General features: G+C 45.2%; 1 protein-coding gene across 1 annotated transcript in view; it reads left to right on the forward strand.

The window, feature by feature from the left end:
• Positions 1 to 21,654: 21,654 nt before the first annotated feature.
• Positions 21,655 to 27,461, forward strand: part of ITGA9 (integrin subunit alpha 9) — a 346,914-nt gene continuing 341,107 nt past the window's right edge. Inside the window, exon 1 of the mRNA XM_034991993.1 lies at positions 21,655 to 22,084. Coding sequence (XP_034847884.1) covers positions 21,900 to 22,084 — 185 coding nt within the window. The 5' untranslated portion in view covers positions 21,655 to 21,899. The remainder of the gene's footprint in view (positions 22,085 to 27,461) is intronic.

Here is a 27,461-nt window from a genome sequence, read left to right on the forward strand (position 1 = left end):
AATGGTAGGGAAGGAATGGGAATGCACTGGAGAGGGGCAATAATCGCCCCTTTGAGGTTTCATTCCCTGAGACTTATGGGTGTCTCACCTTGCAGAAGGCAGTCGGAACGTGCAGTGGGGGCTCATGGGAGACCACTGTGGGATGAGCACAGGAAGTGCCTGCATCAGAGACCTTGGAGCGAAGCCACCAGCTGGGTGACAACAGAGCCAGGTCTCACAGAGAATTGCCAGTGCCTGCAGGCCTGCTTGGGATTAAGCCCCTCAGCAGCAAGGTGTACTGGGGTCCCACCCATCTGTCCCGTCTGCAGTGAGTGTGCGGTCCCACTGCGTGAGTGTGCTTACCAACAGAAAGTGGGCAGCAGACACCAACTTTCCCAGGTAGTCAAGTAAGGAGGCTCCTTTTCATTCTCCCTCACCTCCACTCCAACACTAGAGGGGTAAGCACGGGGACTAGGGTGTGTGTGAGAGAGTAGGTGTCCCCCCAAGTGTGTGCCCACGCATGCACGCAGGCATACATACTCAGCCTCCAAGTCCTCATAGCCGTTGAGCTGGGATTAAGATGACGGTTTTGAAACACATGCGTTTGAGGTTTTGTTTTGCTTTTTTTGTGGGGGGAGGGGCAGTGAGAGTGCTTGAGCTGGGGGTGGGGGGAGGGGCAGAGGGAGAAGGAGAGAGAGAATCTCAAGCCAGCTCCATGTCCAGCACTCAGAGCCCAACACCGGGCTTGATCTCAAAACCCTAAGATCATAACCTGAGCCAAAATCAAGAGTTGGATGCTTAATGGACTGAACCACCCAGGTGCCCCTGAATTTGAGGTTTTAAATTAACAAGACAAAGTCCTCCTGAGAGGAGGAGACTATGGACAAACTGACCGAAGGGTTATGGATTTGTACTCGGATATTATCAGGAGAGGCTGCTGCATGGTGGGCTATGGTGGTAGTGATTACAAGATAAAGCCATTTCATGCATATACACATGCTGAGATGAAACAGACCCTTTTCATTTTTTATAATAGTTGCATGGTTTTATATTCTCTGGCTGTCCATAAAATATAAGCCAGTATCTTTCTTATAGAATTCAGTCATTTAATAATTTCTGATTTTCACTATTGCAAAACTGCCATGAAAATATTTTTTTTAAGATTTTATTTATTTATTTATTTTAGAGAGAGAGAGAGTGTGTGAGAGCAGGGGGAGGAGCACAGGGAGAGGGAGAGAGAGGATCTCAAGCAGACTCCACACAGAGCCTGATGTGGGTCTTGATCCCACGACCCTGAGATTATGACCTGAGCTGAAGCCCAGGGGTTGGATGCTTAACCCACTGAGCTACCCAGGCTCCCCTAAACTGCCATAAAAATCTCTATGCAAACATTTAAAAATCTTTTTTAAAAGAAGATTTTATTATTTGAGAGAGAGAGTGAGGGACAGCAAGAGAGAGAGAGAGAGAGAGCATGAGCAGTGGGGAGGCAGATGGAGAGGGAAAGGCAGACTCCCCGCTGAGCAGGGAGCCCAATGTGGGCCTCCATCCCAGAACCTTGGTATCATGACCTGAGCTGAAGGCAGATGCTTAACCAACTGAGCTGCCCAGGTGCCCCCAAACATTTAAAGATCTTATATCCAATTAATTTTTTTCTAATAAATTCCTAAAAGGTGACTGCTAGGGAGGATAGGACTTTACAGTATAATCAGATTGTTAATATCTGAGGTTCAGTTTGTGGCGCAGAGAAGAGGTGGAGTGGGGAAGAGGAAATATATAAACTTAGATTTAATGTCTAAGGATCCATTTCCAATTGACTAGCAATCAGTAAGGTATTAAAATCAGAAAGTAATTTAAAAATAAAACATTATTACTTTTATGTATTAATTTAAATGCAATTTTCCAACTACGTATCTATGAAGAGGTATTCGTATGTTCAATAATAGGCATAATACACAATAATAATAGGCATAATATATACTGCACATTCATATAGGGGCTTTCTGGATGAATTCAATTAGCTGGACAAACTGTTAACGTATTAAGAGAGTAAGAACATACGAAGGAGATTTCAAAGGAGCCCTCAGAAGCAGGTATTCTCACTGGATTCCAATGGGCTCAGCTTGTTTGCAGGGCGATTTGATGATATCCATAACAATGAAAACATACACTCCCCTTGACGAAGGAATTCACCTTTAGGAATTTGTTCTACATAAATAACTTACCTATGGTCACAGGTTCTCCATGCCAGAATGTTCCCAGCCACAACATGTCTGAAGTAAGCAATGTCTACCAGCTGGCAGGAGGAGAGGTTGCTTAAATTAATTATAGTTCGGGGCTCCTGGGTGGTTCAGTTGGTTAAGCAACTGCCTTCGGCTCAGGTCATGATCCTGGAGTCCCTGGATGAGTCCCGCATCGGGCTCCCTGCTCAGCAGGGAGTCTGCTTCTCCCTCTCACCCTCCTCCCTCTCATTCTCTCTCTCTCTCAATAAATAAATAAAAATCTTAAAAAAAAATAAATCAATTATAGTTCATCCATACCATGGCAATCCATGCAGCCATTAGAAAAATAAATTGTATCAGTATGGGATGTTTCTAACATATTGCTAAATTTTAAAAAGTCAAGGCACAACACAATGTGTGGGGTGTGCTAAGTACGTGTAAAAAAGCCTTTTCCTTGAAGATGCACAGAATAGTTCTAGAAGTATGCTGAGAAACTGGCTGCAGTGCTTGTCTCTAGAAACAGCGGGCTTGCAGCAAAGGAGTGGAAGTGAGGCTTGTTTGTCTCTCTTTTTCCTGTTTGAAAAAGTTGAAACTAATGAATGCATAATTCAAATACATTTGAGGAAACAAATAAGTAAACAACCACACACATAAAAGCCTTTACCTGTCCTCCTCTTCTGTCCTCTGGTAAATGTCCTGTTCCTGTTACAGCTGATCCTGGGTCACTAAAGGGCAAGGATGCCAAGTAAGTCATTTTATTCCAGAGCATCTTGCCCAAGTGGCAAAGGCCTGTCTTTACAGTGTACTGACCCTCAAATTCCAAGACCCTACACTTATCCTGGCTCCTCTTTAAGGATTTGAAACAACATGAAACCTCTTAGTAGAATAAAAGTTTCAAAAACATGATTAGGTCATTATTCTCACTGACTTATTATTAAATTATTGTTTACTGACTTAAAAATTAGTGAGGTTTCCTTTTTGGCAATATGGTAGGATAAATGGTAGACATTGGGATCTTTCCTGGTACCAAACACCTAAAACATGTTGCTGAACAACATGTAAAAATGAAAAATGGTCTGCTAAGCTGGCAAGAAATAAATTTTCAGAGGCCAGAAATAATGAAAGGAATTTTTCTAATGTAGGGGAAAAAGTGAGTGCTGAGGTCAGCATTCACGCTGAGTAGATGTGGATTTAAGTGGCTCTCACACATGCCAGGGACAGCAAACCAAGTCTGGAACCCAAGCCTGGGTATAGTCAGATTGGAGACCTCAAGGCAAGCTGAACCCCTTTAGTGGGTCAACTAGGATAACACCTGCCCACAGACAGGGATTATAGGGAGTCTTTCCTGTCTTGGCCTCCCTGGCTCTTGGTGGAATGAAAAAAGGAAGAGGAAAAACTATCCGCTGAGCCCAGTGAACCATAGCCTTGCTATGCTACCTGTAGCAGAAAAAAAATCCCGGCAGAAGTTTAGGTTAAAATAGTGAAGCCGCAGTGTCCCGGGCAACGTGCAGGAGGAAAACACAAATCATTCATGGAGGAAGATATTCTAAACCAAGATAAATTTCCAAGGAACCTGAGCGCACAGCAAAGATTACATAATGCACAGGAAACAAGCCACCGTGAGAGAGAATAAGCAGACTGCAGAAGCAAATGTACAGAATGAAGATATTAGAATTATCAGAAACAGAATATAAAATAAACAAGTTTAATTTATTTAAAGAAATGAAGGGAGATGTTGGAAGTACAATTAAGGAGCAAGACACCATCAAAATGACAAGGCAGTTTTTCAAAGAAGGACCACAGAGAACTTTTAATTTTATTTATTTATTTTATTTTATTTATTCTTTTTTTTTTTTTTTTTGGAATGTTTAAGGTTAAAAGAAAGTTATAATGAAAATTAAAAATTTAAAGGACTGGTAAAACAACAGATTATACCTGAAGAGAGAATGAGTGACCCAGAAAACAGAGCTAAGGAAATTACTCAGAATGCAGCCTAAGGGGCAAAAAGATGGCAAATATGAAGGCTTATACCCATGGTTGATAGCGAAAGAAGGCCTAAAACAAATATAGCAAATTAGAGTTCCGGAAGGAGAGGATACAGAAAACTGAAGAGGTCACATTCAAAGAGTAATAACTGAGACCTTTCTAGAACTGAGGAAAGATGCCAGTCTTCAAAGGCGGGAGGACTGGTGAATTCTAAGCAGGATAAAAGGATTACTGAGAAATATACAAAATCCTTTCTTGGCATGCATTTATGTATGTCTTATTATAATAACAATAACTAAAATAGTCATCTTAAACTATCACCCTCTCAATGGCTCCTTCCAGACCATCCTATGTATTTATTTATTTTTTTAAAGATTTTACTTATTTATTTGACAGGGAGAGACAGAGCACAAGCAGGGGGAGCAGCAGGCAGAGGGAGAAGCAGACTCCCCGCTGAGCAGGGAGCCCAATGAGGGGCTTGATCCCAGGACCCTGGGATCATGACCTGGGCCGAAGGCAGACACTTAACCGACTGAGCCACCCAGGCGCCCCTGGACCATCCTATTTAAAATTACTACTCTTGTCTCCACTCTCTCTTTCCTGCTTTATTTTTTCCCATAGTATTTAACACCATCTCATATTTTCTATGTTTACTTACATACCTTATTTATTGTTTATTGGGAAGAAAGTATGCTCGATGAGAGAATATACTTTTTAGTATTTTTTTTTTAAGATTTTATTTATTTGACAGAGAGAGACACAGCAAGAGAAGGAACAGAAGCATGGGGAGTGGGAGAGGGAGAAGCAGGCTTCCTGTAGAGCAGGGAGCCTGATGTGGGGCTTGATCCCAGGACCCTGGGATCATGACCTGAGCCGAAGGCAAATGCTCAAGGACTGAGCCACCCAGGCGCCCCTATACTTTTTAGTATTTTGTTCATTCTTAAATCCCCAGAACCTTGAACAGTGTCTTACAATAGGTACTCAATAAATACTTGTCAAAAGAATGAAGGAGAACTAGCTCATACTTACAGAGCATTTCCTATGTGCCATATACTATTCTGTGCATTATCTCATTTAATAGAAAACTTATGAGAGTGTTACTAATATCTATATTTTCCTTAACCTCTTTCTTTTTTTTTTTTTTAAAGATTTTATTAATTTATTTGTCAGAGAGAGAGAGAGCACAACCAGGGGGAGCAGGAGACAAAGAAAGAAGCAGGCGCCCTGCTGAGCAAGGAGCCTGACGCGGGACTCGATCCCAAGACCCCGGGATCATGACCTGAGCCGAAGGCACACACTTAACCAACTGAGCCACCCAGGTGTCCCTCCTTAACCTCTTTCTGCCTTATTTTTCCCATGTGTAAAATAAGGATGAGGTGGGAGAGAAGATTCACAATTCTAAAATAGAAAAAGCTCGGAAAACTGAAAGTTTCTCAAAAATAATTTGGTGGCAAAACTGCACCCAAACTGATATAATACTACAGTGTATCAGTTTCTTGTTGCTGCTGTAACAAATTACCACAAATCTAGTGGCTTACCAGAACGCAGATTACAGTTTGGGAGGTCAGAAGTGTAAAATGGGTCAGCAAGGCTGCCTTCCTTCTGGAGTCTCTAAGGGAGACTCATTTTGCTGCTCTCTTTTCCAGCTTCTAAGGCTGCCTGCTTCCCTGGGTTGGTGGCCACATCATCCCACCCACTGCTTCTGCGGTCACATCATTTTCTTGGGCTCTGCTTCTCCTTCTTTCTCTTAAAAAGACTCTTGGGATTATATTGGGCCCACCTGGATAATCTAGAGATCCTCTCCATCTCAAGATCCTGAAGTTAGGGCACCTGGGTGGTTCAGTCAGTTAAGCATCTGCCTTCAGCTCAGGTCATGATCCCAGGGTCCTGGGATCGAGTCCTGCATTGGGCTCCCTGATCAGCCTGGAGTTGGCTTCTCCCTCACACCTTCCCCCCTGCTTGTGTGCACTCTCTCTCTCTCAAATAAATAAATAAATAAAATCTTTAAAAAAATCCTGAACTTAATCACATCTGCAAAGTCCCTTTTGCCATGTAAGGTAGGATATTCACAGGTTTTGGGGACTAGGGCATAGACAGCCTTGGGGCCATCATTCTGCCAATCACAGTGCAAATATTTACACACTTTGCTGCCTAGTTATATGTTTGATTTTTGGGCTAGGTGTATAATATGTGATGAATATACTATATTATCTTATAAACTCTGAAAAAAAAATCTGAATTCAGATATATACCTTGCCCCAACAGTTTTGGGCAAGGATTACAAACTGGTAATAGAGGCAGTCCTCAGGTTACACGGTTCTTGGTAACTGAGATCAAGTCTTAGCCTGCATCTTCCTAATCGGATCACTGTGTGGTTTAAGTGAGACAAAATGGTCAGTGAAATGCTTGGTGCAGTGTTAGATGAATAGTAAATGCACCTGCTTTGCGGCTGGCCAGGCAGTCAGCTTATAGTGTGCCTATCCTGCTCCTTGTCTGCACTCCCAACAGTTCTTTGCAAACCAGCACCCATAGTCCCTGCTGTGGGCTGGACCACCGCCCCCCCCCCCCCCCTTAGCACCTTGCTGAGGTACATGAGAAGGGAGAGCACACTCACCAGGAAGGCCAAGGGAGATGTTTCAGAGTCCTGTTTGGGTCACTCCAGCAGGAAGGAATCAGCATTTCCCATCAGAGACCAAGGAGCTACATTCCAGGAAAAGAGATCCAGGCAAAGGTATGGCTCAAGATAGGGCCTGGAAACTCAGGAGCAAGATGGCAGAGGAATAGGAGACCTGGATTTCGTCTGGTCCCAGGAATTCAGCTGGATAGGGATCAAACCATTCTGAACACCTACAAACTCAACAGGAGATCGAAGAAAAGAATAGCAACAACTCTCTGAACAGAAAAGCAACCACTTTCTGGAAGGTAGGACGTGCGGAGAAGTGAATCTGAGGCGATATTCGGGAGGATAGACGGCGGGGGAGGGGCCTCCGTCGGACGCTTCTGGCAAGTGATAGAGCCGTGGAGCACAAAATCAGAACTTTTAGAAGTCGGCTCTGCTGAGGGACGTCGCTCCAGTGGCTGAGCGGGGGGTGGAACCCTCACGGGACAGTGTGGTCTCAGGAACCTCAGGGTCACAGAAAGACCGGGGGTGCCTGGGTGTGGCAGAGCTCCCAGGGATCGGAACGGGGAAGCCGGCTGCAGAGGCGGAGCCCAGGCGTGGGCTCTCAGCTCGGGGTGGCCATAAACCGTGATCCGGGGCACAGTCGGGCCCCTGCTCCTCCAGCAGGGACCCAACAAGCGGCAGATCCAGGGAGACTCCTCTTCCTCCCCCGGGGAGGAGCCGCGCAGGAGTGCACCGCAGGGATCTGCTGGGTTTGGAGACTCCACCCGGGGTCGGGTGCCAGAGATAGAAATGCTCGGTCACAGGCCGGGTGAGCACGGAGTGCGGCCGGAGACCGGGGAGACGGGAGTGACTGACAGCTTTTCTCTGGGGGCTCACTGAGGAGCGGGACCCCGAGTTCTCGGCTCCTCCGGGGCAGAGATTGGGAGGCCGCCATTTTCACTCTCTGCCTCCAAAGCTGTACGGAAAGCTCGCAGGGAACAAAAGCCCCGGAGAGCAAACCCGAGCAGCTTACTTAGCCGGGAGGGGGCAAGGGCGGGGCAATTCCGCCTCCGGCAGAGACATTTGGAAACCAGGGCAACAGGCCCCTCCCCAGAAGATCAGCGAGAACAGCCAGCCAAGACCAAGTTTACCGATCAATGAGAACGGCAGAACTCCAGCGCTAGGGGAATACTGCACATAGAATTCATGGCTTTTTTACCATGATTCTTTAGTCTTTCAAAGTTAATTTTTTTTAACTGTCTTTTCTTTTTTTCTTTTTTTGAATTTTTCTTTTTCCCCTTTTCAACCAATATCTTATCAATCCCTTTTTAAAAAAATATTTTTTATTTTTCATTTTTAGAGCCATATTCTATCCCTTCATAGTAGTTAGCCTTATTTTTGGTGTATATATATAAGTTGTTCTCTCTTTAAAATTTTGAGATACAGTTTCTTCTAACAGATCAAAATATACCCTAAATCTCTAGTGTATGGCTTTGTTCTACTCTCCTGCCTGATCACATTCTCTCCCTTTTTTTTCTTTTTTTTTTTTAAATCCTCTTCTTTCTTTTTTCAACCAACTTCTTATCAATTCCTTTTATAAAATCTTTTATAATTTTCATCTTTACAATCATATTCCCTCCCTTCATTGTATTAACCCTTATTTTTGTACATATATAAGTTTCTTTCTTTAAAATTTTGGGAGGCACTTTCTTCTAACAGACCAAAATACGCCCAAAATCTAGTGTGTGGCACTGATCTATGCACCAGCCTGATCATATTTGATCATATGCTGGTTTTTTTGTTTTGTTTGTTTTTATGTTTTTCTTTTTTCTTGTTTTTTCTTCTTTTTCTTTTTTCTTTCTTTCCCTTTCTTTTTCCCTGGTTTCAGGTCTTTTCTGATTTGTTTAGTGTATATTTTCTGGGGACGTTGTTACCCTGTTAGCAGTTTGTTCTCTCATTCATCTATTCTCCTCTGGATAAAATGACAAGATGGAAAAAATCACCTCAACAAAAAGAACAAGAGGCAGTACCGACTGCCAGGGACCTAATCAATACGGACATTAGTACAATGTTGGAACTAGAGTTCAGAATGATGATTTTAAAGATAGTAGCTGGGCTTGAAAAGAGCATGGAAGTTATTAGAGAAACCCTTTCTGGAGAAATAAAAGAACAAAAATCTAACCAAGTCAAAATCAAAAAGGCTATTAATGAGGTGCAATAAAAAATGGGGGTGCTAACTGCTAGGATAAATGAGGCAGAAGAGAGAATTAGCGATATAGAAGACCAAATGATGGAAAATAAAGAAGCTGAGAAAAAGAGAGATAAACAACTACTGGATCACGAGGGCAGAATTCGAGAGATAAGTGATACCATAAGATGAAACAACATTACAATAATTGGGATCCCAGCAGTAGAAAGAGAGAGAGGGGCAGAAGGTATGTTGGAGCAAATTATAGCAGAGAACTTCCCTAATTTGGGGAAGGAAACAGGCATCAAAATCCAGGAGGCACAGAGAACCCCTCTCAAAATCAATAAAAATAGGTCAACACCCCGACATCTAATAGTAAAACTTACAAGTCTCAGAGACAAAGAGAAAATCCTGAAAGCAGCTCGGGAGAAGAGACCTGTAACCTACAATGGTAGAAACATTAGATTGACAACAGACCTATCCACAGAGACCTGGCAGGCCAGAAAGGACTGGCAGGATATATTCAGAGCACTAAATGAGAAAAATATGCAGCCAGGAATACTATATCCAGCTAGGCTATCATTGAAAATAGAAGGAGAGATAAAAATCTTCCAGGACAAACAAAAACTAAAGGAATTTGCAAACATGAAACCAGCCCTACAAGAAATATTGAAAGGGGTCCTCTAAGCAAAGAGAGAGCCTAAAAGCAACATAGACCAGAAAGGAACACAGATAATATATAGTAAAAGTCACCTTACAGGCACTACAATGGCACTAAATTCCTATCTTTCAATAGTTACCCTGAATGTAAATGGGCTAAATGCCCCAATCAAAAGACACAAGCTATCAGATTAGACAAAAAAAAAACAAGACCCATCGATATGCTGTCTGCAAGAGACTCATTTTAGACCCAAAGACACCTCTAGATTGAAAGTGAGGGGGTGGAAAACCATTTACCATGCTAATGGACACCAAAAGAAAGCTGGGGTGGCAATCTTTATATCAGACAAATTAGATTTTAAGCCAAAGACTGTAATAAGAGATGAGGAAGGACACTATATCCTACTTAAAGCTTTGGTCTATCCAACAAGAAGATCTAACAATTGTAAATATCTATGCCCCTAACATGGGAGCAGCCAATTATATAAGGCAAAGAAACACATTGACAACAATACAATAATAGTGGGGGACTTTAACACCCCCCTCATTGAAATGGACAGATCATCTAAGCAAAAGATCAACAAGGAAATAAAGACCTTAAATGACACACTGGACCAAACGGACTTCACAGACATACTCAGAACATTCCATCCCAAAGCAGCAGAATACACATTCTTCTCTAGTGCCTATGGAACATTCTCCAGAGTCGATCACATCCTAGGTCATAAATCAGGTCTCAGCCAGTACCAAAAGATTGGGATCATTCCCTGCCTATTTTCAGACCACAATGCTTTGAAACTAGAATTCAATCACAAGAGGAAAGTTGGAAAGAACTCAAATCCATGGAGGCTAAAGAGCATCCTACTAAAGAATGAATGGGTCAACCAGGAAATTAAAGAAGAATTAAAAAAAATAATGGAAACCAATGAAAAGGAAAACACAACTGTTCAAAATCTTTGGGATGCAGCAAAGGAAGTCCTAAGAGGAAAGTATATAGCAATACAAGCCTTTCTTAAGAAACAAGAAAGGTCTCAAATACACAACCTAACCCTACACCTAAAGGAGCTGGAAAAAGAACAGCAAATAAAGCCTAAACCCAGCAGGAGAAGAGAAATAATAAAGATCAGAGCAGAAATCAATGAAATAGAAACCAAAAGAACAGTAGAACAGATCAACAAAACTAGGAGCTGGTTCTTTGAAAGAATTAACAAGATTGATAAACCCCTGGCCAGACTTATCAAAAAGAAAAGAGAAATGACCCAACTCAACAAAATCATGAATGAAAGAGGAAAGATCACAACCAACACCAAAGAAATACAAACAATTCTAAGAACATACTATGAGCAATTCTATGCCAGCAAATTAGCTAATCTGGAAGAAGTGGATGCATTTCTAGAGATGCATCAACTACCAAAACTGAACCAGGAAGAAATAGAAAACCTGAACAGACCTATAACCACTAAGGAAATTGAAACAGTCATCAAAAATCTCCCAAAAAACAAAAGCCCAGGGCCAGATGGCTTCCCAGGGGAATTCTACCAAACATTTCAAGAAGAATTAATACCTATTCTTCTGAAACTTTTCCAAAAAATAGAAATGGAAGGAAAACTTCCAAACTCGTTTTATGAGGTCGCCATTACCTTGATCCCCAAACCAGACAAAGACCCCATCAAAAAGGAGAATTACAGACCAATATCCTTGATGAACATGGATGCAAAAATTCTCGCCAAAATACTAGCCAATAGGATCCAACAGTACATTAAAAGGATTATTCACCATGACCAAGTGGGATTTATCCCTGGGCTGCAAGGTTGGTTCAACATCTGCAAATCAATCAACGTGATACAATACATTAAAAGAAAGAACAAGAACCATATGATCCTCTCAATAGATGCAGAAAAAGCATTTGACAAAGTACAGCATCCTTTCTTGATCAAAACTCTTAGAGTATAGGGATAGAGGGTACATACCTCAATATCATAAAAGCCATCTATGAAAAACCCACAGTGAATATCATTCTCAATGGGGAAAAACTGAGAGCTTTCTCCCTAAGGTCAGGAAAACAGCAGGAATGTCCGCTATCACCACTGCTATTCAACTAGTGTTAGAAGTCCTAGCCACAGCAATCAGACAACAAAAAGAAATAAAAGGCATCCAAATTGGCAAAGAAGTCAAACTCTCACTCTTTGCAGATGATATGATACTTTATGTGGAAAACCCAAAAGACTCCACCCCAAAACTGCTAGAACTCATACAGGAATTCAGTCAAGTGGCAGGATATAAAATCAATGCACAGAAATCAGTGGCATTCCTATACACCAACAACAAGACAGAAGAAAGAGAAATTAAGGAGTTGATCCCATTTACAATGGCACCCAAAACCATAAGATACCTAGGAATAAATCTAACCAAAGAGACAAAGGATCTGTACTCAGAAAACTATAAAATACTCATGAAAGAAATTGAGGAAGACACAAAGAAATGGAAAAATGTTCCATGCTCATGGATTGGAAGAACAAATATGCTGAAGATGTCAATGCTACCTAGAGCAATCTACACATTCAATGCAATCCCCATCAAAATACCATCCACTTTTTTCAAAGAAATGCAACAAATAATCCTAAAATTTGTATGGAACCAGAAAAGACCCCGCATAGCCAGAGGAATGTTGAAAAAGAAAAGCAAAGCTGGTGGCATCACAATTCCGGACTTCCAGCTCTATTACAAAGCTGTATTCATCAAGACAGTATGGTACTGGCACAAAAACAGACACATAGATCAATGGAACAGAATAGAGAGCCCAGAAATGGACCCTCAACTCTATGGTCAACTCATCTTTGACAAAGCAGAGAAGAATGTCCAATGGAAAAAAGACAGTCTCTTCAACAAATGGTGTTGGGGAAATTGGACAGCCACATGCAGAAGAATGAAACTGGACCATTTCCTTACACCACATACAAAAATAGACTCCAAATGGTTGAAAGACCTCGATGTGAGACAGGAGTCCATCAGAATCCTAAAGGAGAACACAGGCAGCAACCTCTTCGACCTCAGCTGCAGCAACTTCTTGCTAAACCCGTCTCCAGAGGCAAGGGAAACAAGGGCAAAAATGAACTATTGGGACTTCATCAAGATAAAAAGCTTTTGCACAGCAAAAGAAACAGTCAACAAAACCAAAAGACAACCGACAGAATGGGAGAAGATATTTGCAAATGACTATCAGATAAAGGGCTAGTATCCAAAATCTATAAAGAACACATCAAACTCAACACCCAAAGAACAAATGATCCAATCAAGAAATGGGCAGAAGACATGAACAGACATTTTTCCAAAGAAGACATCCAAATGCCGAACAGACACATGAAAAAGTGCTCAATATCGCTCGGCATCAGGGAAATCCAAATCAAAAGCTCAATGAGATACCGCCTCACACCAGTCAGAATGGCTAAAATTAACAAGTCAGGAAACGACAGATGTTGGCAGGGATGCGGAGAAAGGGGAACCCTCCTACACTGTTGGTGGGAATGCAAGCTGGTGCAGCCACTCTGGAAAACAGTATGGAGGTTCTTCAAAAAGTTGAAAATAGAGCTAGCACATGATCCAGGAATTGCATTACTGGGTATTTACCCCAAAGATACAAATGTAGGTATCCGAAGGGGTACGTGCACCCCGATGTTTATAGCAGCAATGTCCAGAATAGCCAAACTGTGGAAAGAGCCAAGATGTCCATCCACCGATGAATGGATAAAGAAGAAGTGATATATACACACACACACACACACACACACACAATGGAATATTATGCAGCCATCAAAAGGAAAGAGATCTTGCCATTTGCAACGACGTGGGTAGAACTGGAGAGTGTTATGCTGAGCGAAATATGTCAATCAGAGAAAGACATGTATCATATAACCTCACTGATATGAGGAATTCTTAATCTCAGGAAACAAACTGAGGGTTCCTGGAGTGGTGGGGGGTGGGAGGGATGGGGTGGCTGGGTGATAGACATTGGGGAGGGTATGTGTATGGTGAGTGCTATGAATTGTGCAAGACTGTTGAATCATAGATCTGTACCTCTAAAACAAATAATACATTATATGTTAAAAAAAAAAAAAAAGATAGGGGCACCTGGGTGGCTCAGTCGTTAAGCGTCTGCCTTCGGCTCAGGTCATGATCCCAGGGTCCCGGGATCGAGCCCCGCATCGGGCTCCCTGCTCGGCAGGAGACCTGCTTCTCCCTCTCCCACTCCCCCTGCTTGTGTTCCCTCTCTCGCTGTCTCTGTCAAATAAATAAATAAAGCTTAAAAAAAAAAAATCTTAAAAAAAAAAAAGATAGCAGGAGGGGAAGGATGAAGGGGGGGAGATCGGAGGGGGAGATGAACCATGAGAGACGATGGACTCTGAAAAACAAACTGAGGGTTCTAGAGGGCAGGGGGGTGGGAGGATGGGTTAGTGTGGTGATGGGTATTAAAGAGGGCACGTTCTGCATGGAGCACTCGGTGTTATACGCAAACAATCATGGTACACTACATCAAAAAAAAAAAAAAAAAAAGATAGGGCCTGAAAATATTCACTTGACTTCTCTTTTCAACGGGAAGAACTATGTGTATTTTTTGTCATAATCGAAGGTTTTCATAATGGAAAAATCATATTCTAAACGTCAGGAGTACTGAGTCCATCAGCTTGTAGTAAGAGCCTTAAAAATATACCTAACTTTCGACCTAGTATTTACGCAGTTAGGAAATAATGAACTTATAAGAAAAAAGAAGTTGGTAGAGAAAGGAAGGGGGAAAATAGACCCATAAATCTTAAGACTTTCCAAAGTTTAGGAGAAACCAATGTTTCCATTGGGACATTTAATCATTTCAATACATTATTCTGCTGTGCCTGGGGCAGGGAGGGAGTGAGGGCAATCCAGTTCTTTCTCATTGTTGTGATAAGGATGTTCTCAACAGTTTTCTGCAGCTCTGGGAGGAAGTCAAGTTTGCCTGAGAGAAATTGATGGCAGATTGTTGAAGAGGCTAATGATAGGTAAGCTGATAGCGTCTGTTCAATTTGTAACCACCAGAGTTAACAGAAAACTCTTCACAGATCAGTTCTTGAAGTGAGAGGGTAAAAAGGAAGGAAAAGCAGCCAGTTGTCACTTCACTTAGAAAGTTTGACAAGAGTTTCCGCTTTCCCAAAGGCACGCCCCCATGAAGAAATCTGCATTCTGTATGGCCAGGTTTGAAACTTTCGGTCCCCCAATAGTCATCCTACAGACTCATACTTCAGATCAAGTGTCTATGGGAAAGCTTATTCTGGCAACCAGGAAATTGAGCTGACTCTTGATGTCAGATTATATGAATAACAAATGTTTAGACTTTTAGAGTTAGACAATAATGTCCCAAGAAGCTCATCCAGAGGTTATTCATTTATTAGTTTCCCTGTTTCATTGACATACCAGTATTACAGTTGGTCAGACCTGAGATTTAAATCCTCTACATGTGAAGCCAAATTCTATGTTTTTCCTGTCATATAGTGGTGTCACATGTTCAGGAACACAATGCAGAATTCTGAGTCCCTTGTAGGACCTTGCTTCTCAAACCTGCTACTTGGTGAATTTTCTGAGAGGTATTTGAAATGCAGATTCCTGGGCCTCACCTCTAGACCTGACTCAGGGGTGTTTGTAAATCTGCCTTTTTCAGTGGTTGCTTGGGGGTCTGATGTACAGCCAGGTTTGGGAGGTGGTGTTTTGTTGATGACTACTGCTACAATTTTCCCCTGTTATCACTTTTAAAATTTAGTTTATAGAGGTTGAAATCAGTGTGGTTTAGATCAGCGGTTTCTAACCTTCTAAAAACTACCTTGGGGGCAACTGGGTGGTTCAGTCAATTAAGCATCTGCCTTCGGCTCAGGTCATGATCTTGGGGTCCTGGAATGCACCCCGTGTCAGGCTCCCTGCTCAGCTTCTCTCTGTCCCTCAGCCCCTCTCCCCCAACTCATGCTCTCTTTCTCTCTTCTCTCAAATAAATAAAATCTTAAAAAACCACAACTGCTGTGCCTTTCTTTTAAATTGAAGTATAATTGACATTATATTAGCTTCAGGTATATCACATAATGATTCAGTATTTGTATATATTGTGAAATGATCACCACAATAAGTCTAGTTAACATTGACACAGCGTTACAGATATTTTTTGTTGTGATTAGAACTTTGAAGATTTACCCTCTTAGCAGCTTTCAAATATACAATACTGAAGCAGGAGAGCCAGGTTCTTATCTCACAGAGTTGAAGAATGAATCTCATGGACAAAGGAGAGTGAGAAAGGCGACAGAATTTCATTAAGCAAGAATACAGAAAAAGCTCTCAAGAGTGAGAGGGGTCCCAAATGGGTTGCCAGCGTGGGCCTCCACCCACAGTCTTTTTATTTAGAACTGACCCAGGGAGCTTGTGGCCTTATCACTCTTGTGACATCTTGGTTTGAGTAAGGACTGGTGATAACATCTTTGATGGCTCACTTCTTCTTTGGGGTCTGGTCATTCTTTGTTGGTCACCATGTGACTGCCATAAAAAGACCCTACTTCTAATGCCCAGGGCAGGGTGGTCTGGTTTGTTCTCTTATCTCTGGTTTCCTTACACCTCAGCATTTCTGGGATTTTTGATGAGCCTGATGACGTAGCCCCCACTAGCCCCCATGTGAGTCTAGTCACGTAGTCCCCTACCTATCTCTCCCTACCTAGCCCCTGCTGTCCCTTACTCAATACAGTATTAGGAACTACAGTCACTAGGCTGTCCATGACATCCCCAGGATTAATTTTATAAATGGAAGTTTAAACTACCTTCCCTTTTAGGAATTTGTTGAAATCTATGAATCTTTCCCTGAGAAACACACATACCAACACACAACTCCACACACCCACACATACCCTTTTGCATACAATTTTAGGGGGTGTATTAGTTTTCTATTGCTGCTGTAACAAAGTAGCATAAACTCAGTGGCTTAAAACAACACAATTACTATCTTACAGTTCTGAGGTCCTAAATCTGACACAGGTCTCACCAGACTATCTTTGAGGTGTTGCTGGGCTGCACTTCTTTCTGTGTGCTCTGGGGAACAATTTGTTTTCACCATTTCCAGCTTCCAGCTCACATTTCTTGGTTCGTGCAACCCTGCCTCCATCTTCAAAGCCAGTAATATAGCATGCCCCTGCCCCTACTTGAATGGTCACATCTTTTTATCTGACTGCCAGGAAAGGTTCTCTACTTAGAAGGGTTCAAATGATTAGATCGGGCCCTTGCAGATGATCCAGGAAAATCTTGCTATCTCAAGTCCTTAATTGTAAGCATATCTGCAAAGTCCCCTTTGCCACATGAGGTAACACATTCACACCTTCCGGGGATAAAGATGTGAACATATTTGGGGGGGCATTCTGCCAACCACAGGGCTCTCAGAACCTCTGAAGCTACCTGTAGAGCTGTGTGGACCCTAGGTTAGGGGCATCTGTTCTGGGAACTGTTCATTCTAGTGTTGAGTTAGCTACAAATAACCAAATCCTCAAAAGCAGTAGCTCCTATGAATTGGTGTTTAATTTTTCTTATATAATAAGAAGTCCTGAGGAAGGCAGCCCAGGTCAAGGGCGGCAGCTGGAGGATGCTGGCACTGAGGTCTCTGTGATCTGGTCTTCACTTTGAGGTAGCTCTCAAGATGGCCTCTGCATCTCCAGCCATGACCTCTGTCTGTGATGCAGGCAAGAGAGGGGAGGACATAGGGTGAAAGCCACAGGCCATCTGAGTTGGCTCCCCTTTAAAAAACCTTTCCAGAAGCCCCACCCCCCACAGTGTACATTTATATCTCATTGGCCAGGTGCTGTTACATGGCTTCCCCTTCTGCAAGAGAGATTGAGAAACATAGTTTCATTTACTTATTTTTTTAAGGTAGATACATTAATGCTCTGATAATTCCAAGCTCTGTAAGTTAGGAAAATGGGAAGTATAGATACTGGAAACTTACTAGCAATCAATGGAAACTTGGGTTTTCTTTCCTGAAAGTAGAACGGATCATTTTTTACCCTCACAACCAAAACTCAGAGAAAGTTAAAACTCTCCTTCAGAGTCTCTTCCAAAGGGTTTTATCTATTTATTTTAAAGATTTTATTTATTTATTCGAGAAAGAGAGAGTACGTTAGAGTGGAGGGAGGGGCACAGAGAGAGGGAGAGTGAGAGAAGCAGACTCCCTAGAGCATGAAGTTCAATGCAGGGCTTGACGGGGATTTGATCTCAGGACGCTGAGATCATGACCTGAGCTGAAATCAAGAGTCGATGCTCAACTGACTGAGCCATCCAAGTGTCCCAACTTAGGGCTTACTCTTTTTACTCAGCTTGCTTTTCTTCAAGCAGTTCATTCTTTCAACAATGTTTAAGCATCTGCCTATTTCTGGCACTGAGCTGGGCCTTGAGGATACAAAGATAATTAAGATATTCTTTTTCTATGTAGAGAATCTTACATTCTAGAAGGAATGTGATTAAAATATAAGTGTTGAGATACAGGCATGTGAACACTGCTGTAGGAGCTCAGAGGAGAAAGGGGCAGAGGGAGTGTCACATAAAGGGTGAGGCTGGGCCAGAATATTAGGATAGGTGAGATTTTGCCATTTGGATAAGAGGGTGGGACATTTCAGGAAGAAAGTACAACCTTGGAGAAGGCACAGATGTCTGAAAACCCCTGCTGGATGCGTTTAGGGAACAGACAGAAGTTGAGTGTCAATGCTTTGGAGGATTCATGGCAGTGAGGCAGAAAGGCGGCACAGGATGGGGCTGGAAATAAGGGTAGAGACCCCCTACCCTGCTTTCAGTCTTGCTAAGGAGCTCTGGCTCCAACCTGTAGGAGTGGGGAGGCAACAGGAGGTTTCAAACCATTTTCTAGTTTCTGTTGTGGAAAGGTAAAAAGAAGAGAGCACAGGTAGGGAAACCACAATAGTGTGGTCAAACTTCATTGGCAATAAAAGAGCCAATTCAGTATGAATCTTAAATTTGTATCTAAAACAAGCCCTAAGTTATGTGAGAAAAAACTAAGACCGAACTAAATTAGAAATAGTCAAATTCACCATTGTAGGTGGAGATTTTAATTTATCTCCTTGAGTCACTTATAGGATAAGCAAACAAAATATCAACAAGGATGTATAAATTTTGAGCCACATGATTCATAAACATGACCTAATTGACATATATAGAATGATAGTTCTAACAATGTGTTCTACATTCTTTTTTTTAAGACTTTATTTTTAAGTAATCTCCATACCCAATATGGGACTCGATCTAACAACTCTGAGAGCAAGAGTCTCATGCTCCACTGAGCCAGCCAGGTGCCCCTACATTTTTTTTTTCAAATGCACATGAAAAATTCACCAAAATTGACCGCATGCTGGGTCATAAATCATATCTCAATGAATTTCAAAGGATTGAAAACATACGGAGTATGTACTATGACCATAATGGAATTAAGAAATCAGTAACAAGGGGTGCCTGGGTGGCTCAGTCAGTTAAGTGCCTGACTCATGATTTTGGCTCAGGTCATGATTTCAGGGTTGTGGGATTGAGTCCTGAGTGGGGCTCCTCGCTTAATGGGGAGTCTGCTTGAGATTCTCTCCCTCTCCCTGTCTCCCCCACCCCCACATGCACACGCTCTCTCTCAAATAAATAAATAAATAAATAAATAAATAAATAAATAATAAATCTTTGAAAAATAAAAAAGAAATCAATAACAAAAAGATAGAAAATCTCCCACAACTTGGAAATTAAGGAATACATTTTCCATGGACCAAGGAGAACTCAACTGCAATTAGAAAATATTCTGGGGGCATCTGGGTGGCTCAGTCAGTTAAGTGTCCAACTCTTGATTTTGGCTCAGGTCATGAGTGGCTCAGTCAGTTAAGCATCTGCCTTAGGTCGTGATCCCAGCATCCTGGGATAGAGTCCCACATCAGGCTCCTTGCTCAGCAGGGAGTCTGCTTCTCCCTCTCCTTCTGCCCCTCTCTGTTGCTCATGATCTCTCTTGTGTGTGCATGCACTCTCTCTTTCTCTCTCTCAAATAAACAAATTAAATCTTTTAAAAAAATTGGTAACTCCTACCAAGACAGATAAAAACACAAGTTACCTGTAACAGGCATGAAAATGGGGACATCACGACAGATCTTACAGTTCTGTAATAATTATATAATTATAGTTCTATAATATTATACTTATTATATAATAATTGGGGCCCTTGGGACCATAGGTCTATTCTGATATGTGTGTAAGCAGCTGGGAGCAGGTGGTTAAGGAGGCAGAGCTCTCACTTTGTTTTCCCTGGGGAGCCTGTATTGTAACTTAGGGCTGGTTTTGGAACATGGGTTCATGCAACAACTAGATAGTAGGTTCTGCTTCTAATGGCTTGCAGGGTATAGTTGCTTGAGGAAAATAAAGGTGTGTCAATATTGATATAGTATTGATGTGGTATGATTCTCAAACTTTAGCATGCATCAGAATCAGATTGTTAAACACAGTCCTTTGCTAAATGGGCAAAGGACTTGAACAGACATTTCTTCATAAGATGCACAAATGGCCAATGTGCTCAACATCACTAATCATTAGGGAAATGCAAATCAAAGCCACAGTGAGATACCACCCATTATAATGGTTACTACATATATATCTCTCAAAAAAACCCCACAAAAAACAAAAAAACACCCAGAAAATAACAAGTGTTAAAAGCATGTAAGGAAGTTAGACTTTTGTGCACTGTTTGTGGGATGTAAAATGATGCAGCTATTGTGGAAAACATTATGGCGGTTCCTCAAAAAAATTAAACACAGAACTACCACATGTCCAGGAATCCTACTTTGGGGCATATACTCTAAACACCTGAAGGCAGTTATCTCCAAAAGATAACTGTACTCATACATCCATAGCAGTATTATTCACCTATTCACAGTAGCCAAAAGGTGAAACCAACCCAAGTGTCCATCAAGGGATCAATAGATAAAGAAAACATATATATATATATATATACAGTATTATTCAGCCTTAAAAAGGAAGGAAGTACTGATACCTTTTACAACATAAATGAACCTTGAGGATATTACGCTAAGTGGAATAAGTCAGACACATATGATTCCACTCACGGAGTACTTAGAGTAGTCCAATTCATAGAAAGTAGAATGGTGGTTGTCAAGGACTGGGGGAGGGGAGGAATGGGGAGTTATTGTTTAATGGATATAGAGTTCGGTTTTGCAAGACAGAAAAGTTCTAGAGATGGGTGGTGGTGGCTGCACAACAATGCAAATGTACTTAATACCCCTAAACTGTACACTTAAAGATGGTAAGTTTTATATTATGTGTATTTTATCACAATTACACCCGTCTCCCCATGTCCAGCTGGACCCCAACCCTCAGAGCTTCTGATTCATCAGGTCTGGAGTGGAACCGATTGGTGTGCATTTCTTACGGGTTCCCAGGTGATGTGGATGCTGCTGGTGCAGAGACCACACTAAGGGATCAACGGTGTAGGAGACCAGGTGAGCGGAATAGGGAAGGGTGCTCGGTTCACTCCCGCGTGGATCTGGTTGTTAGTAACAACCTCAGGTGGCATTGGTTGAGCGCTTCTTCTCCCCTGCGTTGTCTCACAGCACGGGCAAGGGGCAGCAGATGGGCAGAGCTAGAATATAAACGCAATCCTTAACCCGGCTTCCTTTGGTCCTTGGTGTGGGTGTGAGACCAAGAGGGAACGGGATACCCCGCGACCCCCGCAGGGCGGGCGAGCACGCAGCTGCGGGGAGGATTAGGGAAGCCTGTCCCGGCCTGGGGGCCCAGGGCTCGGTGGGAGGTGCTGCAGCCCTGGCCCCCCGGGCGGGTCGCCCACTCCATCCGGCCGCTGGCGCCGGCCCGGGTGCGGGCTCGCGGCCGGCAGAGGGCGCCGGCGCGCCGTCCCACCGCTCGCCTCTGGGCCGCCCACCCCGCGGGCGCGCCTCTCCGCAGTCCAGCACCGCCCGGCCCGGGACCGCTCGCTCCGAGCGCGCAGACCTCTCGGCCGGACTGAGGACGCCGCCCGCTCCGGGCCGCCCCTGCGCTCGCTTTCGGCGCCCGCTCGGCCTACCGCCCCCGGGCCGGCGCCGCTTCCCGCCAGCGTCGGAGCGCAGAGCTCCCGCCTCCGGGAGCCTCCCGGCCGTCGGCGGACCCCGCGGCCCCGGCGCCCGCGCGCTCGGCGCCCTGCTCGCGGGGCACAGCGGAGGGCGGCGGCCGGCTGGGGATGGGCGGCCCGGCGGCGCGGAGGGGCGCCGGGGGGCTCCGCGCGCTGCTCCTAGCGCTGGTGGCCGCGGGGACCCCCGCGGGCGCCTACAACCTCGATCCGCAGCGCCCCGTGCGCTTCCAGGGGCCCGCCGGTTCCTTCTTCGGCTACGCGGTGCTGGAGCACTTCCACGACAACACGCGCTGGTGAGTGGCCCCGCGCCCCCGCGACCCCGGCCGGGCCGCCGCCCCTGCCCGCGCCTCGGCCCCCCGCCCGCCGCCGCTGCCTTTTCCGGCCGCCTCCACGCCGCCGTCCCGAGGGGGAGATTGCAAGGTCTCGGCGACGCGCAGCTCAGCCGCAGACGACAGGCGGGCAGGACGCCGGCCGCCGGTCTCTCGTCCCGCCGACGTTGCGGTGGGCGCCTGGGGTTGGAGGCGGCCGGGCCGGCGCTTCCCCGAGGTGCCAGCCCGGCGTGCGGGGGGAGAGCCCCGGGAGCGGTCCCCTCGGCCTCCCAGCCCGACGAGCCTTAGCTCTCTCGGTCGCTAAGAAACTTGGCTCCTCTGCCCCCGAGGGGCCTCCGCCGAATGCCCCAGGGCCCAAAGAGACCGGGCACTCGAGATGCAGACTCCTCGGTGTCGGGGAGCTCTTGGTGACACCCCACCCAGCGCTCCCCGGCTTCAAGCCACTCTGGTGCGTGGCGCCGAGGAAGTGCAGTGACCCCGGGACGTCAGGGGACAGGCTGTGTGTGTAGGGGAGGAGTGGGGCTCCCCAGAGGTGAGTGTCTGGCAGCCCGAGGGGCACATTACTGTCCAGAGGCTCCCTCCTTCGGGGCACACTGCGGTCCAGAGGCCCCCTCCTTCCTTACTAGACCTTCTGAGGAAGTGAGCAGAGAGGGTCCAGGATGCTGGAAAGGAGGATGGTCCAGGACCCTGAGTGATAAGGCTGGTGGGTGACCTCTGGGGCAGCCTGGGCCTCATTTCACATGGGTCCTCTGACCCGGAGACAAGCACCTGAAGTTTTAGGAGAGGGATGTGGTTCTGTAGAGGTCAAGGAGTCTGGTTGCTCCCTGAGAGTCCCAAAGGGTGGGAGCGCTCCCCATAAGTGCCATCGGCTAAGAGGTACAGTGCTTGAGTGCTTAGCCCCTGAGGAGAAGCTTTGAGATGGGGTTGGTCCTTCTTTGACCCTTTCCCTGGACAATTGGGAATCCCACAGCGCACGAGGGTCACCTCTTCATCAGAGCGTTAGGCCATGGACAGTTCCCCTATTCAAGGTCATGGCCCAGTGGGCCCCTGGGTGACAACTAGTCTGGAGTTGGTTTTATTGTGTGGTCACCAGTGTGAGTATCCTTAGGGGATGCAGGTTAGGAAGGCGAGGTCAGTAATGTGTGCTCTCAGCATGCGGCTCTGAGGGACAGTCTCTGCTCTGAAGCGGACAGAGGCTGACCGAAGAGTGGGTTTGAAGATCTGTCCTGAGGCATTTCTGGAAGGGGGTGGGGGGGGGGGAGATGGGACTCTGTGACTGGCCAGCCCGTTAACAATCATGTTTTTGAGGAGAACTGCCTTCAAGACAACCAAGTCCTGTGTAGCCCCTGTCCAGTTCCACATCTCCTTCCCTACCATTTACCCCAGTTGCCGAGTTTAAGGCCAGACTGTATTTTTCTGCATTGCCAAATCCCTTTTTTAAAGCAAAGCAGGCTGAACACCTTTTCCACGTCCTACACGCTCAGCGGGCTTTGGATTTGGTAGAGAATGCAGCAGGAGCAGTTGGAGAACGCATCCCAGAAGCCCCCGCTGGGCTCCTGGACTGTGACCTTGGCACAAAGTGTGTGGGGAGAGTGGTGAGGAATAGAAGGGCTTCTCTGGGCAGGGGACTCTAGAGAAAAGGGTAGGCAGTGGAGTTGGGACACTGTGTGGGATCTGTAACTGCACAGGCTTGTGCGCCTCTGGGCTCTTTGATGGCTCAGCTCAGGGGAGAAGGGCCAAGACCTGATCACCTGGATTTGGACCGGCCACAGGTCAAAGCTGCCCTAGGTGGGGAACAACGGTGGGGGGGGGGGGGGGGAGAGGCAAGAGCGAGTCTGACATGGGAAAAAAGTTGAACCTGCTTTGCTTCAAAAAGGAGATGAGGAAAAACTGTGTGATTGGAATAGACTCGGCGATTGTAGGAAATGACAGACTGGCCTTCAACTTGGCACCCAGGGTATACGGCAGAGGGGGGGTGTGCAACTGGAAGGTAATGCCGATGCGTGGCCTTGGTGCCAGTGAAGATGTGGGGCAGATATTTCCGGGGTCCTAAGGAACCCATCAACAGCCAGGCTGCTGGCCTCAAAAGTACCCTGTCTGTGCCCGATATGAGTATATGAGCGTGCTGCTCTACCCACTGGGGGGATTGTCCCTATAGTTTTCCAGGTACTGACTAATCTTGACGGAAATCTTTTTAAAGCACATTTCCTTTTTCTTTTTTTGCCCCACATTGTGTTAATTTTTCATAGTTTTTGCTACGTCCCTGATATCTGTGCTTCTGGGGCTTTTTCCAAATATTTTCCTCCTTATCCTTTTCTCTCCTCTCCCTTCCCCCAAATATTCTTTGTCTTAGACCTTGAACATTATTCTCAGCTGATGATGCTGCACAGACTTTGTCAGCTGTGGCTCTTGAAGCAGTAGACTTCCAGCCTCCCCTCCTTTCTCTTTTCTTTCTCAAGACTAGACTTACCACGGAGCTAATGAAACTTCCACCAAAGGCCCCTAACTCACATGGTCCCCTAGCAAGAAGACCCTGTGCCTAATTTTATAGTCCTAATTTTGTATTTTCTTAAAGGTAGTCACCCTAAATTTACAAGATTCAGGCTCAGGGGAATCTGGATCGACCCTATGTCTCTATCTTAACTTTTAGCTCTGGGGTTGGTTGATTGACTTAGCGACTGATGGTCTCTTCCTATCAGGCAGTCCCAGGGCCCTGGATCTTTTAGCACCGCTTTGAGGGACATGTAGGTTGTTTCCAATTATTCATGATTATAAGCAACAGCAGGGGTAAACATCCTTGTAACTAATGCCTTGCGGACATCCTTAATTATTTCCTTCGAGTAAATTCCTGGGCTTAGAATTGCTGGGTCAGAGAGGGAGATTTTGAGGCGTTTTCTATGCATTTTTAAAGTGCCAGTGAAGTTAAAGTGTGTACTTTAGAGAAATGCATTGATTCAGGCCCTGGAGTTTTGGAATGATTTGCTAAAGGACTGATCCAGTGCAGGAGAGGAGCTTAGCCATCTACATGAGGGGAACTTAAAAAGATCACAAATAGTCAAAATGGGTGTGGGAAGTAAGTGATAGACATGAAAAGGAAAAGTAATACATTGAAACTTTGAAAAGAAGGAAAATGCTAATTTAACCTTGTATCTGGTGTCTTTCTTAGGAAATTACTCTTTAGCTTCTTAATTCAGCATTAGTGGTTTAGTAAGTTGGCAGCCTGCTAATTAAACACCTTTTTACAGGTAGAAGGATTTGTTGTAGATATGGTAAGGAGCAAGAAGAATGTGCTGGAGGGGGCGGGGATAGAGCCCAAGCACCAGGGTCATTGTGGGCTCTGCCACCGAGGGTCGGTGGCATTAAGGCGGACGGACCCCAGATACACATCACAAAGCACGTGTGTGTGCTCTGCCAGGAGAGCTAGGATTTGTTCTCAAATCCCATAACCGAGCATACCTGTCAGTTCTTTTTTTTAAGCCAAAATTGTCACGGGTCAGAAAGTCCTAGATCCCTGCAAGAGCTGGGGGTGACCTTGCTTTTCTAAACCCTGAGGCTTGAACACAGCTTTTGCAGTCCTGTCGCATCAAGAGCAAGAGCCCAGACCCAGAACCTGGTCCCTCTCTTGCTGTAGGCAGTGTGAGTTGTCCCCATGGCCAGGTGGACCAGAATATCCTGGACAGTGTTACAGATGTCATTTGTCTCTGTTTGGATACAAACATGCACATGACTCAGTTTCCTCTTTTCCGACAGCACTCAGAGGGTGTCTGCCTGCCAGAGCTAGCTTCCTCTCCTGTACCTCTCTCCGCCACCCCTGCCCCCGGGTCGTCTTGCACCCTTTGAGCAACAGCAGTAGGTGCCAGGGAACATGGACAAAGCTGATTTCTGTCCCCTTTCCTTAGACGTGTACCGGTTCTTCAGCTGCAGGGCAGACAACTGTAACACCCTGTGATATAAATAAATGCAGCCCGGCTGGCGTCCAGCCCCCAAAGCGGGTTTCTTTCACACCCCTCCCCTCCCGTCCTTCCTCTCTGCCCCAGACGCCCTGGAGTCCGAGGTGATTGGGTGCATTGGCTTCCTTTCTGGCGACGTGCTTCCTGCCCCATCTCCCGGGACACATCAAGACGGCTGTGCTCAGGCACAGAGCAAGTGCTCGGAAATGGAAGACGTGCCTGCTTTCTGCTTTGTTAAGGCTGTCAGAGCATCGTTCAGTGAGGAATAGGAGGTAATTCAGAGCCAAGGAGAACATAACGTTCTCCATTTGCATTAAGGTTGAGAATTAAGAGAACAAGCTAGACAGTTCCGCACTGCCAACGCCGTTGCCATTAGCCAGACGGATGGCTATTTAAATACAAATTAATTACAACCAAATAAAATCAAGAATTCTGTTTCTCAGTCATACTAGCCACATTTCAAGTGCTCACCATCCACATGTGGCCAGTGGCTGTTGTATGGGACCATACACAGAACACTTATCACGGAGAGTGTTGGACAGGGCCGGTTTAGAGCGATGAATTAAGTTTTAAAGGGCTAGACAAAGATCAGATGAGGATTGAAGAAAAAGGAAAAATCAACCCTTGGCATATTTGTGTATCAAAATAAGTGGGGGTACTTAAAGCGAGCTCAGGATTAATAGTGGACAGCCAGGGGGGCTGACTTCTTTGCCTTTTCCCTTGTCAGACACCGGAGTGCCTGCTCTGCTAAGGTGGAGGGATTCGGGAACGGAAACGTCACCTGCCATCCGATAAGTGAGAGGATGGTGTCCCGGGCAAAATCTAAGCTGTGGGCTCTGATGGGGGAGAGGCTTGTGCTTGGGCAGGCACTGGTTGTTCAGAGGGGCAGAGCGGGGAGACGTCCGTGAAGGTAAAACCTCTAGAGGGGGGGACCCTGGGATCATGGTCCCTGCTGTCCCCCACTACCCGTTTTTATGAGGAGACATCCAGAAATGGCAGTGACCGCTCTCCTGACCTGCGCGGGGCATGTCTTTGCGGAGTTCTGGCCCATGCCAGGCCCTCGAGTGGGAGTGTGGCTCCCCTCCCCATCTGGATTTTCTGGAAGTCGCATTTTCAGACCTTATTCCTGGTTCTTACTGCCCTGCAGTAAGCTCTCAGGGAGGCATGGCGTGTGTGTGAGGCCCGAGTTCTAAGGGGTCCCAGAGAGTGTCTCTTGGGGTCTCCAAGGTTTTTCCCTAAGGAGCTGGAGAATCTGGCAAGGGTGCTGTTTCCTGAGCTAGTGCTGAAACCTGGCAGGGGCAGAGGCAGCTGTCTTGCCCGGGGGAGAAATTTCTGGGGCAAGAAGACTATTCTTCTCAGCCAGTCACTAACAGCTCTGGGTGTGAGGGTGT

This window comes from Mirounga leonina, unplaced genomic scaffold (genome assembly GCF_011800145.1).
Source record: "Mirounga leonina isolate KUSES-001 unplaced genomic scaffold, KU_Mleo_1.0 Mir_115, whole genome shotgun sequence".
Lineage (NCBI taxonomy): Eukaryota > Metazoa > Chordata > Mammalia > Carnivora > Phocidae > Mirounga > Mirounga leonina.